This window comes from Triticum aestivum, chromosome 4A, assembly GCF_018294505.1.
Source record: "Triticum aestivum cultivar Chinese Spring chromosome 4A, IWGSC CS RefSeq v2.1, whole genome shotgun sequence".
Lineage (NCBI taxonomy): Eukaryota > Viridiplantae > Streptophyta > Magnoliopsida > Poales > Poaceae > Triticum > Triticum aestivum.
Genome location: NC_057803.1, coordinates 593,548,864 through 593,566,796, shown reverse-complemented (window position 1 = coordinate 593,566,796; position 17,933 = coordinate 593,548,864). Strand labels below are relative to the sequence as shown.

Below are 17,933 nucleotides of genomic sequence, written 5' to 3'. Positions count from 1 at the left end.
ACCGAAAAATTGGAGGAAGAAGAAGAGAACCACATAGGCTTCTTTATTTTAAGAATCACACAGAACTAGAACTATATCTAGTTTAGATCAAAGTAGACGAGAACTCGAACAAGAGAGAACTAAAGGAGACTCCAAAACTTATGTTCTAGGGGCTACCCCTGCCCCTCTATTTATATGTTGATTCTTGAGGCCGCAACTTGGGGAAGGGGCTTCCCAAAAGTCAGTTTGGATCGCAAGGAAGAGTCCTCCTCGGATTCCAGCACGAAACGCCAAGTTTCCCGGTGTTTCTAGAAACGCCACGGACCTCGACGTGTGGCCCCTGTCCTCTGCAAAACCCCTTTTGCATAGACCTAAAGCCTCGTGGGCCTTACCCCTTGGCCCATCCAAGGTGTCATTGCACAAGGGACCCTCTGGATTTATCCGGACAGTTCCGTAACCTTCTGGAAATCACCAACAGTTCCTAGGACCTTCCCAGAACCTCCTAGAACATTTTTGGAAACATTTGAAACTCTTTCGGTACTCTCTCAAAAATATTTCTTGTATTCCAGAACTATTTCGAGAATATTTTCTCATAACTTCCACTCCACTAACACTCAACAGATCGTGATTCCCTTAAGTTTGTGACCCTGTAGGTTCGGCAAAACATAGACATGAACAAAACCTATTTCGTTCAATGGCCAATAGCGGAACCGTTGACATCCATATTGATCCCTATGAATACACGAATGGCATTCGAGTGAACCATTGGTTCTCATGTGATATCCCCTTTGCTTCTTGATACTTTACAACACCCGAGATGAGATATATCAGTATCCTCTTGAGTCATACTCATGCTACTATACCAACCTCCTCGTTACCGGTTTTGTTCTTCTTTCTCGTTGACATGTTCGACATCCTCGTGACCTAGTCACTTGCATCTAGCCCGACGATGATGGATGTCACACCGAAAGGGCCTAAGAATATCTCTCCATCGTCAAAGGAAAAAATCCCACTCTTGAGCTATCTAGCCCTTATCAAAATTTCCGATGAACCTGTAAGTTGTCGTTATGATCATCATGTTACAGATGATGTTTGAGCAACCCCAAAGTCCGTCGTACAGTAAGAAGTGACTACGATACTCTCATGGTCTAAGGAACTAAAGCATATGTTAACTATCCGTCATATAATGATTGACTTGTGACGGTAGTATCTCAAAGTATAACGAAACAAGTTGGGTCAATTCACTATGATCACTCTGCCAACATCATATTCTCATAGTTGTTTTTGGACTATCATTACACTTAACGATATCCCAATATCCGGAAAACACGATCACAAACAACACTTGAGCTAGTCCTAGAGGCAAGACTAGGAATCAGGTTTTACCGCTTATCATTCCACACGTGCTTATGAATTTTCCATTGAAGCGCAATTTCCAGGATAATAGCAGTTATAGCATAGAATACGAACTCTTATCCTCTAGGGCATATTCCAACAGACACGCCCATGGTACACAACCTGACGCTCGGATGAAACCGAACTTTTTTTCGGCCTAGGAGGTAAAACTGGCTTTACCCCTGGTTTAGTTTTGGATGATACGTTTCTCAAAAAAAAAAAGAATCTATGAAGGATATATATTCATAAAAAAAGATTTTCCTTTTTTGCAGGTGAATAAAAAAGGATTCAGTGCCTCATTAGCCAAAACATACTAGCGAGTTAACTTAAAATATGCCTTAGAGGAAAGGTAACCGCTCGTCAGGAAGGCGATTCAAGTTCCAACCCAATTCCCCAGCACCGCGTGGGTTCCCCTCCCTTCTTCGGCTGCTCCGGCAGCGGAATGGTGGGGGAACCCCGGATCTGTGCGTCTAGTGTGTATATAGGGTGTGGGTGTACGTGGCTCGTGGCGGCGCTTTTGTGGGAGCGACGGCAACGCTTGAGCCAATGAGGTCTTCCTGATCTGTGCTCCCTCTCGTCAGTGTTCTCTCCTGGTGCGGGCGTTGTGTTGGAGGTGAACCCGACATCATGGAGATTGTGTTGTACGTCGATGGCTGGCTTCACTGTATCTTCAAGAGTGATTGTTGGTCTCTGGTTCTACGTGCTCTCGCCGGTGTTTGTCCGGCGCAAGTTGTGACACAGTACTGGTTTTGGCTCTTCTCCGGCGTGCTGGTCCTTTAGACTGAAGGTGGAGACTTCCCGTCGTCAAAAATCCGCATGCACAACTAAGGGTTTCGCTGGCTTCGTAGGGAGCGGCGGCGGCGACAGCGACAGCAGCGCACCCTCATCTCGCGTAGGTGACGATGTTGGATCGGTTACTCAGGGCATCTCCAGCCGTTGGCCCCCCAGGGGGCGTCAAAAAGCGCCGACTGGGGGTGAGCCGGCACAAAAAATGGCCCTGAGGGTCAGTCGGTCCCCAGCCGTCGGCCCACAGGGCCGCCCCAGGCGCGTATTAAAAAAAAAGAAGGACCGTTCGGCGAAGTTATGATAAAAAATAGTTAAATTTTGATCAAACACGGTTGACGAAATTCGCGCATTTTCATTATATTAACCTAACCTAAAAAAAAGAAAGGGGCTGAAGTCGTCGCCGCCGTCGCCGCCATCGTCGTCGTCGGCCTTCTCCTCCTTGACGCGGGCGCCCCTGCTGGACCCCTGCCCGGCGTCGCCATGGCGGGCTGGCGGCGGCGCGTCGTCGTCGTCGTTGCTGTCGCGTAAGACGACGACCCCGCCTTCATCGCGGCCGCGTCGGCGCTCCTCAAAGTGGCGTAGGGCGGCGCACTGGCGCTCATTCTCCTTCTCCCGGCGCGCCTTCTCCATCGCAATGGAGTCCTGGCGCGCCCATTCTAGGGTCGCGTCGTCGTCCTTGAACTCCGCCTTCACCGGCGCCAGCCCCGGCTCCGTCTTTGGCTTGACAAAGCGCGGAGGAGCCGACGAGGGGGAGGCGCGCCGGCCGCCCTCGTTGATGACGATGCCGGCGCTGCGAGTGCACCGGCCGAGCGGCGTCTCCGCCGCGGGCTCAGCCTTGACGCCGAGCAGGGCCGGAGTGCCGGAGGAGTGCGGCGAGGATCGGGAGGAAGAAGACGAGGAGGAGGACCCGAACCTCCTTGGCGCCCACGGCCCGGCGCGTCGGTGCTGCGCCGGGGCGGCCACCCTCGCCGGGGGCACGCCAACGGCGGGTCCTTGCCGCCCTCGAGGTACGTGAGCATGCCCTCGAGCATGCGGCCGGGGACACCCCACCACAGGTGGCGCCCCTCACTGTTCTGCCGGCCGCCGACCACCGGCGCGCCGTTGGTGGACGCCCAGCGCTGCTACTGTCGGCGCTCGAAATACGCTGCCCATGCCGCGTGGTTGTCGGCGGCGTACTGGGGGAGGGAGAGTTGCGCGTCGGTGAGGGAGGCCCGCACGACCTCGACTTCCTCGGCGAAGTACTTCTGCTTCGCCGCGGCGTCGGGCAACGGGGGAATGGGCACTCCCCCGGCGCTGAGTCTCCACCCCGTCGGCCCGGCGCGCATGTCCGGCGGCGCCGGGATGTTCGCCTGGAACAGGAGCCAGGACTCCTGTTCGCGGAGCGAACGGCGGCCGAAGCCGTTGGCCGCCGCCTCGTCTCCGGGGAAGCGTTCTGCCATGGCGACGGCGGGGCTGGGCGGGCTCGGGAGAGGTAGAGGGAGGGGCTGGGCGGCGGCGCTCGGGAGAGGTAGGGAGAGGGAGGGGCTGGACGGCGGCTAGGGGCGGGGCTGGTGTGGGCACAGGCGAGTGGAGGCCACCGGCTTTTATAGCCGCGCCGCGTCCGTGTGTACGCGTGCGAGGGAGGGGAGGCGTCGGCGCGCCGTCCCGTGACGCGCCGCCCGTGAGGAATCAATGGCAAGGCTGACCGACGGCAGCCTTGCAATTGATTCCCCGCGGGAACTGAGGCCGTTGGGGGAAGACGAGGCGCCGAGTCGCTGACGCGGCTGGCCCGCGGCTTTTTCGCGCCAAAACAGCTCGCCCCGGCGCCCCCGGGCGCCCCCCAGCGTGCCGGGTTCGGCCTGGGTCCGCAGGCGCTGTTTTCGGCCTAAACCGGCGAAAATCGGGCTCCTGGGGGCGCGACTGGGCCGTTTTTTCGGCGCCGACGCGAAAAAATCGACTGGGGAGGCCTTCCTGGGGGCGCGGCTGGAGATGCCCTCAGGACCTGCTTTTCTGGGTTGCGTTGTATCACTACTTAATTTTAGTATAGTTCCAGGGTCCTTTCTGAAAAAAACTTACAATATGCTAAAGTGCAACCCCAATTAGAGGTCCATGTATGTATGTGGCCTATTAAAAAATTGCACAACATAAAATCCATTTTATTTTTAATAAACCGTTTCAATCTCTCTCTCTCTGTGTGTGTGTGTCTCTCTCGCGCGCGCTCAATTATTTCTCTTTTTAGACAATCTCTCTATTCTGTCAATTCACATAAATTAGCCTTGAGAGAAGGAATGAAGTGTTTTCACTTGGCCTGGCCCATTCCGGCCCCGCCCAATATACATTCTTTTACACCTAGCTGGGCATGATGGCTTATACCGGCCTCATTATTTAACTATAGTTATGGTTGGAAAAATTATTGTTGAGTTGATCACGTTTACGCTCTATCATGAACTTCACTCTGCAATAAATCAAATCTACCGCAGGCACGTCTGGACGTGTGTGGAATACGATGGTATATGCCCACTGATCAGAGTCTCAACGGACCACCGTCGGGATACCCACTCCGTCCGGTGAAGTGCTGGCCTTCCATCCCAAGGACGGCAGGAGAGCTGCTGCTGGAAGCACCGGCGTTGATATGCTGCAACCTGCTACTCGTCGCCGGCGGCGCCTGCCTCCAGTGCCGCTTCCTCTGGTTGATGAACCAGTTGTTGATCTGCCTCGTGTCGAGCCCCGTCGACTCAGCCAACGCCTGCTTCTCCGGTTCCTGGAACGCATGCACGTTACGTATGTCGCCATTAGCTATCAGTACGAAGCTCAAAAACCAAGATAGGAGTACGTAACGATCTCCATGTATGCATGCATGCATGCATGCATGAACCCAAAGTACGTAGCCAAGCACGTACCGATGGGTAGGGCCATCCCTGGTGCAGCTGCCACCAGTGCAGGAGCCTCTGGCGCGCCTCCCTCGGCAGCCTCCCGCTCTTCTTCTTCTTCTTCTTCCCGGAGAGCTCCCTCCAGAGGCCTCTCAGGTAGCCGCTGTACTTGTCCAGGGGCTGGCTCTTCAGCTGCTTGCCCTTGCCGGAAGGCAGGCCGGCGACGTCGCAGGTCTCCTGCTCATCTTCAGAAGAAGAACCCCCGCACTCGTCGTTGTTGTCGCCAGTTGCTTAAGACACACGGCAACGATCCAGCAAATAACCAAAGACATATATAGGTCAGTAATTAGTAGTTTCATCTAACGAGCCAACGTTAGCTAGAAAGATAGTGTGCTATAAATTGACGCAAATATTATCACTAGATCGATCGGTTTGCTTTTGCTATCGTCGATCGATCGGCTGCTGGCTAGCTGCACATGTAATGTAACCACCAGATCACCACAGAACATGCATGGTAGCACGCCCCACCACCAGTCCACCACCACCACACCATCCAATATCGAACTGACCATGGTCTCTTTCAGATCAAGCTAATTGATCCTATGCAGTCATGCAGGCACAAAAAGTTGGATAATAATCGGGCGGTACGGCCAACGGAGGCAGAGAACATTTCAGCCAGACGAGCACATGCCCATGCATGTACTATCATGTATGCGTGGCGAGATCGCAACCGCATGCATGCAGCGCCAAGGCTGACATGTGCATATGCATCAATGGGCGTCTCTGCGTGGTAGCTGGCCAGCAGTTGCTTTGCCATGTGGCCATACGGGCCGTTTCAGCATGCATGTGCCTTCATCTCCATGCTTCTCTTTTCCAAGACAAGGCAACGGGTGTCTCATACAGTACGCCTTTTTGCTTTTACTCTCATAATGGAGCATCTAGCTAGCAATCAAGATTTGGGACAACTAAGTTTTTGTGTTTGATTTGCAATATCTACAACGTCATATCAGTATCATTAGATCCACCATAAATATATTTATTTTTTCTTTATTTGATATTGTAGATGCTAATATGACCATTCTATAAACCTGATCAAACATACAAATGTTTGGCTTTTGAATATAACAACACGTTTTGTATACTGAAACAAAGGGGGTATATATGAACCTAGCTCTAAGAGCAAGACTAATGGAAGCAGATTTGTAGCACCCGGATGCTTCACACCCCTATAATAACATTACATTTAAAAAATATTAAAAAACTGGGATTTTGGGATATCAAACCTAGGTTCCTGATCTACTCCCGTGTGAAATTTTGTGAAAAAAATAACAGGAAGCGTATTCGTGGTAAAAAAGATAAATTTCCTATGTATAAAAAAACTGTTTGGGTGTATTTTTGTTCGGACAGTATTTCATTTGCCATGGATACGTTTACTAGTATTTTTTCACGGAACTTCACACGGAAGTAGATTGAGAACCCAGGTTTGATATCCCTAAATTTCAGATTTTTTTTAAATAATTGGTATTCTTTTATGTTTCATATTTGTACAGGGGTGTGGAGCACCCAGGATCTCCTGTGTATTTTCCCAAGGCTAATGCTCTATTTCGCCACATCATATATATATAGTCAATCTAAAAGCATATCCATATGGTAGACGCTAGCTCTACATATTATGTCACTAATGTCTTACCCATCTTGTTTCTGGCAAAGTGTATTGGAGTCCATGTTGCAGCCCGCTATAGGTTTACAATCCACTCCTCTTCTCTCTCCCAAACTCATAAAAAAACTGAGGTGGCAAATCTTATAGCTTGATTATGCCCGGTTCAGCAGTGGCTTCATACATAGCTATGGTAAATAAATAAAACTTGGGGGCATATATGTTCCTAAGTTGACTAGAAATACTTCTTGCTAACTCAAGAGGTGTTAGTGGTAGTGGGTTTTGTATCTAATGAAAATTTGGTAGTTACATGTTTCTATAACCACCAGAGGGCAATGCGTGTTTTGCCGCACCGTTCTTCAGTCATGAGTTAAGTTTTTCTTTCCAGCCTGTTACGGCTGGTTGGTTCATTAATATTGTGTGTTTCATCCGAGGTAGGCGGGCTTTTAATTACATTTGCGTTTTTTGTTTGTTGACGAGATAGGGTGTCTGGTGTGCGAGGTATACTAAATTGTTCTATGTGTGGGTGTGCCGTTATTACACGTAACACATAAATTAACATATGGGCGTCACACGTTCATCTTGAAGTAAACATTAACGTAGCACACATATATTGATTCACTCCCTTATTACTGGTCCCATCAATGACCCCTTAAGCCCCGACACCAGAAGCTAGCATCCCTAGGGAGCTTAGTATCTTAAGTACATGTACAATTGCATATTTCAACCCTAAAGGTGCCTATGTATATTATTTTACTAAACTCTGGTCTTTTATTGTGACCAGAATACAAGTCCGCTTGAGTTGTTTGGTCTATAGTCATGGTGACCTTAAATATACATCCATATTGTAATGTGCATAATATTTTTGACACCTGGTTGTGGGTATCAATAAGAAGCTTTCCTCTCATATCTTGATGGGGGTGGTGCCTTATGTTGGGTTCTTTCGCTATCCAAGAACGATATGATTTTTGACAAAAAGAAGACTTGTACTCCTTTGCAGGTTATACACTCATTTACGTGTTGGTTTCATGAATGGTCTATGCTTCAGCGGTCGGAGCACATGAAGTTGTTCAAATTACTCCCTCCGTCCGAGTTTATTAGACCTAAAGACAACTTCTCTTAGACCAAGACACATAGTAATTTGCTCACATTAATTCCTCCATTCCACTCCCAATGCACTCTCTCACATGCATGCAGCCAATGAAAAAGCACGCATGAAGTGTATTAATTTTCCAGCCATGACACCAACAACAATCGCTTTCAATGCAACCAATGAAATGATTGCATGCATGCACCTTTCCAATGCGGGGCCTTATAAAAGGGGACATGCTTGTGATGCAAGAGGCCTAATAAACCCGGACGGAGGGAGTAGCATGTATGCGGTGTGAGCAGATGATCAGGGATAGGGGTGCAAATTGGTACCCTTTAGAGCATTCTCTGGCCCTCTTTAGTTGAACTAAATAAACTAAATTTTCAGAAGTCACCCCACTTTTATAAATTTAGTACATTTGGTTGAGCTAAGAAGAGTCGGAGGGAACCCTGAGGGTCACAAATTTACATCCCTAATCAGAGAGGTGTTTACCCCACATGAATGCTGGTTTAGTGTATGGCTTGGGTGCAAGTTGTTTACCCCAGCGCCCTAAGACATTCTTCATCTTTTTTATGTTAGACTATGACACTGTTATTTTTTGGGGGATTGTCGACTTGATAGGGTTGTGCACATCTTTGCTATGTTGAGATCGAGTTTATACTCCTTGCGGTTATATCATCTTTCCCATGTTTTTTTATAAGGGGAGAACCACGGCCTTTGGATCACAAGATGCACACAAACAACCTTGATACCATGTTGGCCTCAAAGTCCCTTCTTATCGATAAAAGTTTACCAATTCAAGACATTTAAGAGTCCTAATTAGGCTAGAGGTTTGGGAATTATAAACACCACATGGTACGCTACACTGGCACTTGTTTTCTTTCATAGATGATGACAAATAGACGACGACGCGTCTTCGGCTTGCTTCAATGCTTGTAGTCGTCGCTAGGTGGTCTATGAATCTGGATATAATTTTTATTATTTCGTGTGTTCGTTGTACTATTATGATTGAAAATGAATAGATCAAAAGTTCCTATAAAAAAAGTATTCCCGCAAAAAACAAAGATGACAAATAAGTATAGGATGCCCGCAAGGCTGCAATAGTCTTGGCATCATCCCAAACTCCCAAAGACAAGCCTGCAAAAATAACTTACTAGTATAATTAAGCATGCACACGCACCTAGTGCAAACGAGTCGATATGGGCCTCGGCGCTCCTCAAGAACTGATTGGCTTCTTGGATTTGCCTCGTGAGCTCCTCACTGTACATCACCAGCATATCACGGTAGGTCTCCTGCACAGACACACACACACACACACACACAAAAGCATATATATCGTTAGGTCCATGTATGCAAATAATTAAGCTCCAGCTAGCTAAACTAATCATGTAATACTTGTTACCATGAACTGGTCGAGCTCTGGGTCCGCCGGCTGTTCCTGGATGCCGGCTGAATTTGGCCGGAGCTCGTCGACGAGGGAGGAGAGCCGACCGACGACTTCCGGCGGCGCTCCGACCTTATTGGGCAGAGGAAAAATAACCAAATAAGAGACAGCAGGGCAGCAAGATACGAGTTGTCTAATGTCAAATTGGAATGGCACCTACTTTCCGGCAGTCAATAAAGGCTCCGAGGAGAGCCGGATAGAGAGGGTGGGACATGATCTTGGCCTTGATCATGTCAGATGATCTCCTGTTGTGGCTAGACTCTCCACAGTGTTCCGAGGCCCGGAATGGTGTCGCCGCCGGCGCCTTTTCCGGTGGTGAAGTTGTTGTAGAGGCTGCGTGCTGATGCATTGCGACGAAGGAGGGAGCTGAACCATTGCGGGTAATGGCTGCGGCTCTGGGGCCGCTCCCAAGAAGAGGGGGCTGATCCATGCATGCGTTGGTTTGTCCGGCTAATTAATGACTCGGCCGGCGAGGTCTAGTGGTCGGAGGAAGCCTATTTAGGGCAAATGGAAGTTGTCTATTTAGTTGCCTTAAATTCTGGATTGATTTGTGAGCGTGCGTCTGGTTTGCAGTTACTGTCCGGGAAGCACAGTAGCTGGACAGTCATATGCGAGGAGGAAAAGAGTCCAATAATCGAAGGGAACAACATGGTCGCTGTTAAGTGCGCTGTTCATGAAGTGTACAGTTGCACTGTCGTGAGCAAGCAGAAAAGGTATGAGCTAATTATGCAAAATCGCAATTTCACGAGGACCTTTTACAGTATATCACACATTTGAAAAAAAAACATTCATGAAATCATATATTCCAATCTTAAATATACTTCCTCCATGCGAAAATACTTGTTGGAAAATGGATAAAATGGATGTATGTAGAACGAAAATACCTCTAGATATACCCGTTTATCTGACAAGTATTTTCAGACAGAGGGAGTACTATACAATGAAAGAGATGTGTTAGAGGTTCCTAAAAAAGAAAAGAAAAATGTTCGGTCATCGATCTGGTGGACCATCACTTTATTGGTAGATTCTAAACATATTGTAGGAGTCATTTGTATCATGGGACGGGGGATTACATGATTGTACCAGATCGATATAGTGGTGCCTAAATAAATAAGATTCCTCGGATCCACATAGTTATACCTAAAATGATCACATCCGTTCAATCTTCACAACCGTACCAAAATATATACTCTGTTCGGTTCGAATTAATTGAGGCGGCCTCTATAAAATATAAAATGAAAATTGTATAGATGTTGTGTCAATTAATTTGGATCAGAGGTAGTATATCATAACCAGTAGAATTTCATATGTCAGAAAACAAATCACACCTGGTGGTTCAACATTATAGCAGTGAGACATATCTCACATTACTCTTTTAGGTGTGCATATTAATTATTTGTTGGACCAGCATTCCAGCACGTGGCCAGCCACGTGCTGACCAGGGGACGCGCTCCTCCCGATCTACCCTAGGCGGCCACCACAACCTCCTTAACTGTACCAAAACACATCAACCGGTAGAACTTTGTATATCAAAAAGAAATCACAGTTAATTGTTCAACATTTTTGCACTTAGACAAATCTTATATGAGTTTTCATAAGTCCACATATTAATTATTTGTTGAACTACAGATGAAAAGTATATGTTACACCTGATTTAAACATGTTATTCCTTGCCACATCAATGCTTATCTCATGCTATAGATAGGTTACAATGTTGGAACGCAATAAAAGTATTAGAGTCAGTTGAAACATTACTATTACCTTTTACAATATGTACACAATTCGCAGTGTTGGTAATTTATACAATTCTTTAGGGGCGGTTATATATGTGTCCTAGACATATATAATTTTAAAATAATCCATATCATTTTCTTAGCAAAACAAAAAAGAAACTTTATCTTGACTATATTGACAAAGTGATGGATAGGCCAGATGCATGTTTCTGTGCATGTAATTGTTGGAAACTTTGAACCCCAAAATATAACATCAAAGAACATTGCACCTATTGAAGATGGATCATACGGGAGGCCGGTGGACTCCGTGTGGCCCTCTCCTTTGGTCGCAATGCCTGGTCATGTGGGCCCTATAGGCAGTCTTTGTACCCTCTTTCGAGGAGGTAGCTTATATATACCCCCCGACCACAATCCTAAATGTGATGCAGTTTGTCTCTATCACCACTTTGTTGTGCGAAGCAAAGCCCATCTATAGCCATGCGTCGGCACCTCGTGGTGGTGGTAACTTTGTTTTTTTATTTATATTAGTTTACTTTTCTACACTTCCATGAAATATAAATAGCGTAAATATTTTTATTTTATCATGTAATTATTTTCTCTATCCAATAGTAATGCTTCCCAACAAGTTTGAGCATAAGAAGTTTTGATTAGGGGGGGGGGGGGGGGGGGAGGGGTATATGGAATTATTTTCTTTATCCAATAGTTTTGCTTGCCAACAACTGGGTGATGTGCTTGAAGATAGGTCTTTGGAACGTCTTCTACCCCATGCTAGTAAAATAGTACATCACCTAGAACCATCTATTTTGGAAAGAACAACTACTTATTGGCAGGCACTTACAAAAGTTGTAGGGGATATCGATATGCAAAGTTTTACCTTTTATTTGGATGAATATATTGATAAAGTGCCAGTTGTTGCTTTATAGTGTTTTCTATTTATTTTAAGTATTTTCATGCGGCAGATTTGAGAAAATTCAGAGATGAGTTCTAAGCTAAAATGAGGCTTGCGACAGAAAGCCATCTGGAGGGAGGCTCCCCCGGGCCCACATGCCCGAGGGCTTGGGCGCATGGCTTAGGCACGTGGGGCCCACACATGTCTCCGCTCCTTGGTCTTCTTCGTTTGCTTTATATGTCGTTGAAAACTCTAGATAAATTTATGGTCTATTTTTCTACCGATGTCCCTTTGTGTTTCGAGACAATCCAATCTCAAGCCCTATTCCGCTACTCTGCTGGAGGAGGAAATCAACACCTTCATCATCTTGACCGACCCTTGATGCTCTCATGATGATGTGCGAGGAATCCACCTCTGGAGTATGGGTTTGTAGCATTAGTTGTGTAGAATCTTCTCTCCCCTTGGGGATACATGACGGGTTTTCTTGTCTCCAGACAGAGTATTAGCTATAGATATTTGCAGACGGATCTCGACCTATGCATACATTGACAAATTGTCTATATGAGTATATAACATCGCATCGTATGTTATGATTTGCCATATTTGTATTAAAATCATTCACCGCACATACATATTGAGGGTGCAGCAGATTTCCGTCCGTACTCTCCCTCGGAGGCAAAAACAAAATTACCCTGGTATAAAAGATCCTTTAATTCAGAGAAGCTCTAGCCTTTTGGACGGATGTCATCAAGTATATGAAGCATGTTTACAAGGGGCTCACAGTTCGACACGTGGCTTTCTTCCTTGCCTACCAAGATGCATCGCGGACCAATCATTCGTTGGGTCACGGTTGGAAGGAGGCCGCGTAGCGTTCATCTTGTGATGTCGGCGTCGCGCCACAAATAAGGCAGGCAGGCCGGCAGGCAGGGCGCTCCTTCGGCTAGCAGGCAGCTGGTCCCTGCTCTGCCCGTGCAATGGTTCCTTTTTTTTGTTAGAGAAACCGTTCGTTCCCGGGTCGCTGGCCGTGTTAAATAGGTTGTGGCTGTCCTCCCTCCCCCGTCACTCCGGCCGAGGTGTGCTTCGCGGTGAAGCTGTCCATGTCCCCGTGGAATGGAACGGCCGTACAGCAACGCCAGGGCAAGCCCGACCCCGTCCCTGTACAGTAGCGGGGTAGCGGGGTAGCTGGCTAGCAGTTGCTTTGCCATGTGGCCGTACGGGCCGTTTCAGCATGCATGTGCCTCCATGCTTCTCTTTTCCAAGAAAAAGGCAACGGGTGTCTCATACAGTACGCCTCATGTCCTTTTTTGCTTTTACTCTCATAATGGAACATCTAGCTAGCAATCAAGATTTGGGACAACTAAGTTTTTGTGTTTGATTTGCAATATCTACAACGTCAAATCAGTATCATTAGATTCACCATAAATATATTTATATTTTCTTTATTTGATATTGTAGATGCTAATATGATCATTCTATAAACTTGATCAAACATAGAAATGTTTGGCTTTTGAAAATAACAACACGTTTTGTATACTGAAACGAAGGGGGTGTATATGAACCTAGCTCTAAGAGCAAGGCTAATGGAAGCGGATTTGTAGCACCCGGATGCTCCACACCCCTATAATAACATTACATTTAAAAAATATTAAAAAACTGGGATTTTGGGATATCAAACCTAGGTTCCTGATCTACTCCCGTGTGAAATTTTGTGAAAAAAATAACAGGAAGCGTATTCGTGGTAAAAAAGATAAATTTCCTATGTATAAAAAAACTGTCTGGGTGTATTTTTGTTCGGACAGTATTTCATTTGCCATGGATACGTTTACTAGTATTTTTTCACGGAACTTCACACGGGAGTAGATTGAGAACCCAGGTTTGATATCCCTAAATTTCAGATTTTTTAAAATAATTGGTATTCTTTTATGTTTCATATTTGTACAGGGGTGTGGAGCACCCAGGATCTCATGTGTATTTTCCCAAGGCTAATGCTCTATTTCACCACATCATATATATAGTCAATCTAAAAGCATATCCATATGGTAGACGCTAGCTCTACATATTATGTCACTAATGTCTTACCCATCTTGTTTCTGGCAAAGTGTATTGGAGTCCATGTTGCAGCCCGCTATAGGTTTACAATCCACTCCTCTTCTCTCTCCCAAACTCATAAAAAAACTGAGGTGGCAAATCTTATAGCTTGATTATGCCCGGTTCAGCAGTGGCTTCATACATAGCTATGGTAAATAAATAAAACTTGGGGGCATATATGTTCCTAAGTTGACTAGAAATACTTCTTGCTAACTCAAGAGGTGTTAGTGGTAGTGGGTTTTGTATCCAATGAAAATTTGGTAGTTACATGTTTCTATAACCACCAGAGGGCAATGCATGTTTTCCCACACCATTCTTCAGTCTTGAGTCAAGTTTTTCTTTCCAGCCTGTTACGGCTAGTTGCTTCATTAATACTATTGTGTGTTTCATCCGAGGTAGGCGCGCTTTTAATTACATTTGTGTTTTTTGTTTGTTGGCGAGATAGGGTGTCTGGTGTGCGAGGTATACTAAATTGTTCTGTGTGTGGGTGTGCCGTTATTACACGTAGCACATAAATTAACATATGGGCGTCACACGTTCACCTCGAAGTAAACATAAACATCACACACATATATTGATTCACTCCCTTATTACTGGTCCCATCAATGACCCTTTAAGCCCCGGCACACCAGAAGCTAGCATCCCTAGGGAGCTCAGTATCTTAAGTACATGTACAATCGCATTTTCTACCCTAAAGGTGCCTATATATATTGTTCACTAAACTCTGGTCTTTTATTGTGACCAGAATACAAGTTCGCTCGAGTTGTTTGGTCTATAGTCATGGTGACCTTAAATATACATCCATATTGTAATGTGCATACTATTTTGACACCTAGTTGTAGGTATCAATAAGAAGCTTTCCTCTCATATCTTGATGGGGGCGGTGTCTTATGTTGGGTTCTTTTGCTATCCAAGAGCGATATGGTTCTTGACAAAAAGAAGACTTGTACTCCTTTGCACGTTGTACACTCATTTACGTGTTGGTTCCATAAATAGTTTATGCTTCAGCGGTCGGAGCACATGAAGTTGTTCAAACTAGCATGTATGCGGTGTGAGCAGATGATCAGGGATAGGGGTACAAATTGGTACCCTTTAGAGCATTCTCTGGCCCTCTTTAGTTCATCTAAATAAACTAAATTTTCAGAAGTCATCCCACTTTTATAAATTAAGTACATTTGGTTGAGCTAAGAAGAGGAACCCTGAGGGTCACATATTTACATCCCTAATCAAAGAGGTGTTTACCCCACATGAATGCCGGTTTAGTGTATGGCTTGGGTGCAAGTTGTTTACCCCAGCGTCCTAAGACATTCTTCATCTTTTTTGTGTCAGACGATGACACTGTTATTTTTTGAGGGATTGTCGACTTGATGGGGCTGTGCGCATCTTGCAATGTTGAGATCGAGTTTATACTTCTTGCGGTTATATCACCTTTGCCATGTTTTTTATAAGGGGAGAACCACGGCCCCTGGATCACAAGATGCACACAGACAACTTGATACCATGTTGGCCTCAAATTCCCTTCTTATCGATAAAAGTTTACCACTTCAAGACATTTAAGAGTCCTAATTAAGCTAGAGGTTCGGGAATTATACACACCACATGGTACGCTACACTGACACTTGTTTTCTTTCATAGATGATGACAAATAGACGGCGGCGTGCCTTCGGCTTGCTTCAATGCTTGTAGTCATCACTAGATGGTTTTCGAGTCTCGATATATTCTTATTATTTCTTGTGTTCATTGTAGTAAAATGATTGGCGATGAATAGATGGAAAGTTCCCATACAAAAAGTATTGCCGCAAAAAACAAATATGACAAATAAAGTATAGGAAACCGCAAGGCTGCAACAGTCTTGGCATTATCCCAATCCTAGAAAGACAAGCCCGCAAAAATAACTTGGTGTAATTAATTAAGCATGCACGCACCTGGTGCAAACGAGTCGATATGGGCCTCGGCGCTCCTCAAGAACTGATTGGCTTCTTGGATTTGCCTCGTGAGCTCCTGACTGTACATCACCAGCATATCACGGTAGGTCTGCTGCACACACACACACACAAAAGCATATCGCTAGCTAGATCCATGTATGCAAATAATTATGCTCCAGCTAGCTAAACTAATCATGTAATACTTGTTACCATGAACTGGTCGAGCTCTGGGTCCGCCGGCTGTTCCTGCATGCCGGCTGAATTTGGCCGGAGCTCGTCGACAAGGGAGGAGAGCCGACCAACGACTTCCGGCGGCGCTCCGACCTTATTAGGCAGAGGAAAAATAACAAAATAAGAAACAGCAGGGCAGCAAAGATACAAGCTGTGCTGGTCTATATATATATATATACAGTACGTACTTTCCGGCAGTCTATGAAGGCTCCGAGCAGAGCCGGATAGAGAGGATGCGACATGATCTTGGCCTTGATCGTGTCAGATGATCTCTTGTTGTAGCTGGACTTTCCACAGTGTTCCGGGGCCGGGAGCGCTGCTGCCGCCGGCGCCTTTTCCGGTGGTGAAGCTGATGTGGATGCGGCGTACTGATCCATCGCGACGAAGAAAGGGGTATTGGCTGCGGCTCTGGGGCCGCCCCCAGGAAGAGGGAGCCGATCCATGAGTTGGTTGTCCGGCTGGTGACTCGGCCGGCGAGGTCTAATCGTCCGAGGAGGCCTATTTAGGGCAAATGGGAGTTTTCTATTTTGTTGCCTTAAATTCTGGATTGATTTGTGTGCGTGCGTCTGGTTTGCAGTTACTGTCCGGAAAGCACAGTAGCTGGACAGTCATATGTGAGGAGGAAAAGGGTCCAATAATCAAAGGGGACAACATATATAGTCGCTGTTAGTGCGCTGTTCATGAAGTGCACGGCTGCACTGCCGTGAGCAAAATCGATCCTATCAAAGATCATAGTTTTTTTGAGAGAGAGAGAACCAAAGATCATAGTTTCAAGAGGATTTTTAGTTTTTTACGTACAGATCACGCCTTTTGGAAAACAATCATTAAATCATCAATTCTGCTCTTAGGATATCACAACTGTTAGATCAACATTATTGTACTCGATCCATTGGTCCATCAGTTTTTTTTTGCGGGTGATTGGTCCATCAGTTTACTTATTAGTAACTCACAACCGTTAGATCTAAATAAGTGTACTTAACCATAGCATACCAGCTGGATCTACATAATCCTACCTACATAGATCGCATCTGTCAGGTCTTCATTATTGTATTCCGCAAAAAAAGATCTTTATTATTTCTATCTCTATTTATATCTATTCTATATACTAGTCATCAACCCGTGCGCCTGCACAGACAGGCTAGGAACTACTCTATTTGAGCATTATTGTGTAAATTAAAAACATGAATTCTTACTGCTTTAGAGTTTGTATGAATGAATAGTTGTCCAAAAGGAGGGCAACCTCTTCCCTTAATGAGCCAGGATTTTCCAATAGATATTGACCATTAAATTTTAAATTTTGTGGCTAAATTAGTTCTGCTGATGTGGATTAACGCAGATGCGGATTTTGTTTCCTGAGCTTGAGCTGAGACTGTGAGAAGTTGGCACTTTTTAGTGCGGGGCATGAATTAATTTTTATTTGTACGCCTTTGTTTCCCAAGGAAAGAAGACATGTTTTTTTTTCATAGCTTGGGCGTGGGAGTTGGGGACTCCTTTTTGTATGCGTGGCCCTAATCCTATTTATGCATATCGTGTTTCCTTCCCTTAAGAAAGAATGATTTCTAATAGATTTGACTATAAAATTTTAAATTTAATGGCTAAATTAATTTTACTGTTGTGGATTCATGCGGATGCGGATTTTGTTTTCCTGAGACCGTGCGAAGTGGACAGTTTTTAAACGTGGGGCATGACTTTTTATTTGTATATAAAAATTTGTTTCCTTTTGAAGGAAAGAAGGCACGTTGTTCTTAATAGCTTAGGAGTGGGAGTTTTTTTTTCTAATACAGTACATACGCAGACACTCATATATACCCACTCATTCCTATGAACACACACGCACGCCCTACCCCTATGACCATATTCGAGAGAC

The 17,933-nt window shown here is 45.6% G+C and overlaps 1 protein-coding gene across 2 annotated transcripts; it reads right to left on the bottom strand.

Moving 5' to 3' along the window:
• Positions 1-4,583: 4,583 nt before the first annotated feature.
• On the bottom strand, positions 4,584-16,479 carry LOC123082449 (homeobox protein knotted-1-like 4). Of its 2 annotated transcripts, XM_044504777.1 has the most exons (5): positions 16,255-16,479; positions 16,046-16,159; positions 8,937-9,048; positions 5,040-5,299; positions 4,584-4,900 (listed from the first exon to the last, which is right to left on the bottom strand). In XM_044504777.1, the coding sequence occupies exons 1-5, from the start codon at positions 16,441-16,443 to the stop codon at positions 4,664-4,666; spliced, it is 912 nt and encodes a 303-aa protein (XP_044360712.1). In that variant the 5' UTR covers positions 16,444-16,479; the 3' UTR covers positions 4,584-4,663. The 2 variants fall into 2 exon arrangements, with proteins under 2 accessions (XP_044360712.1, XP_044360711.1); XM_044504776.1 differs by lacking the exons at positions 16,046-16,159; positions 16,255-16,479 and adding an exon at positions 9,159-9,266.
• Between the last annotated feature and the right edge of the window lie 1,454 nt (positions 16,480-17,933).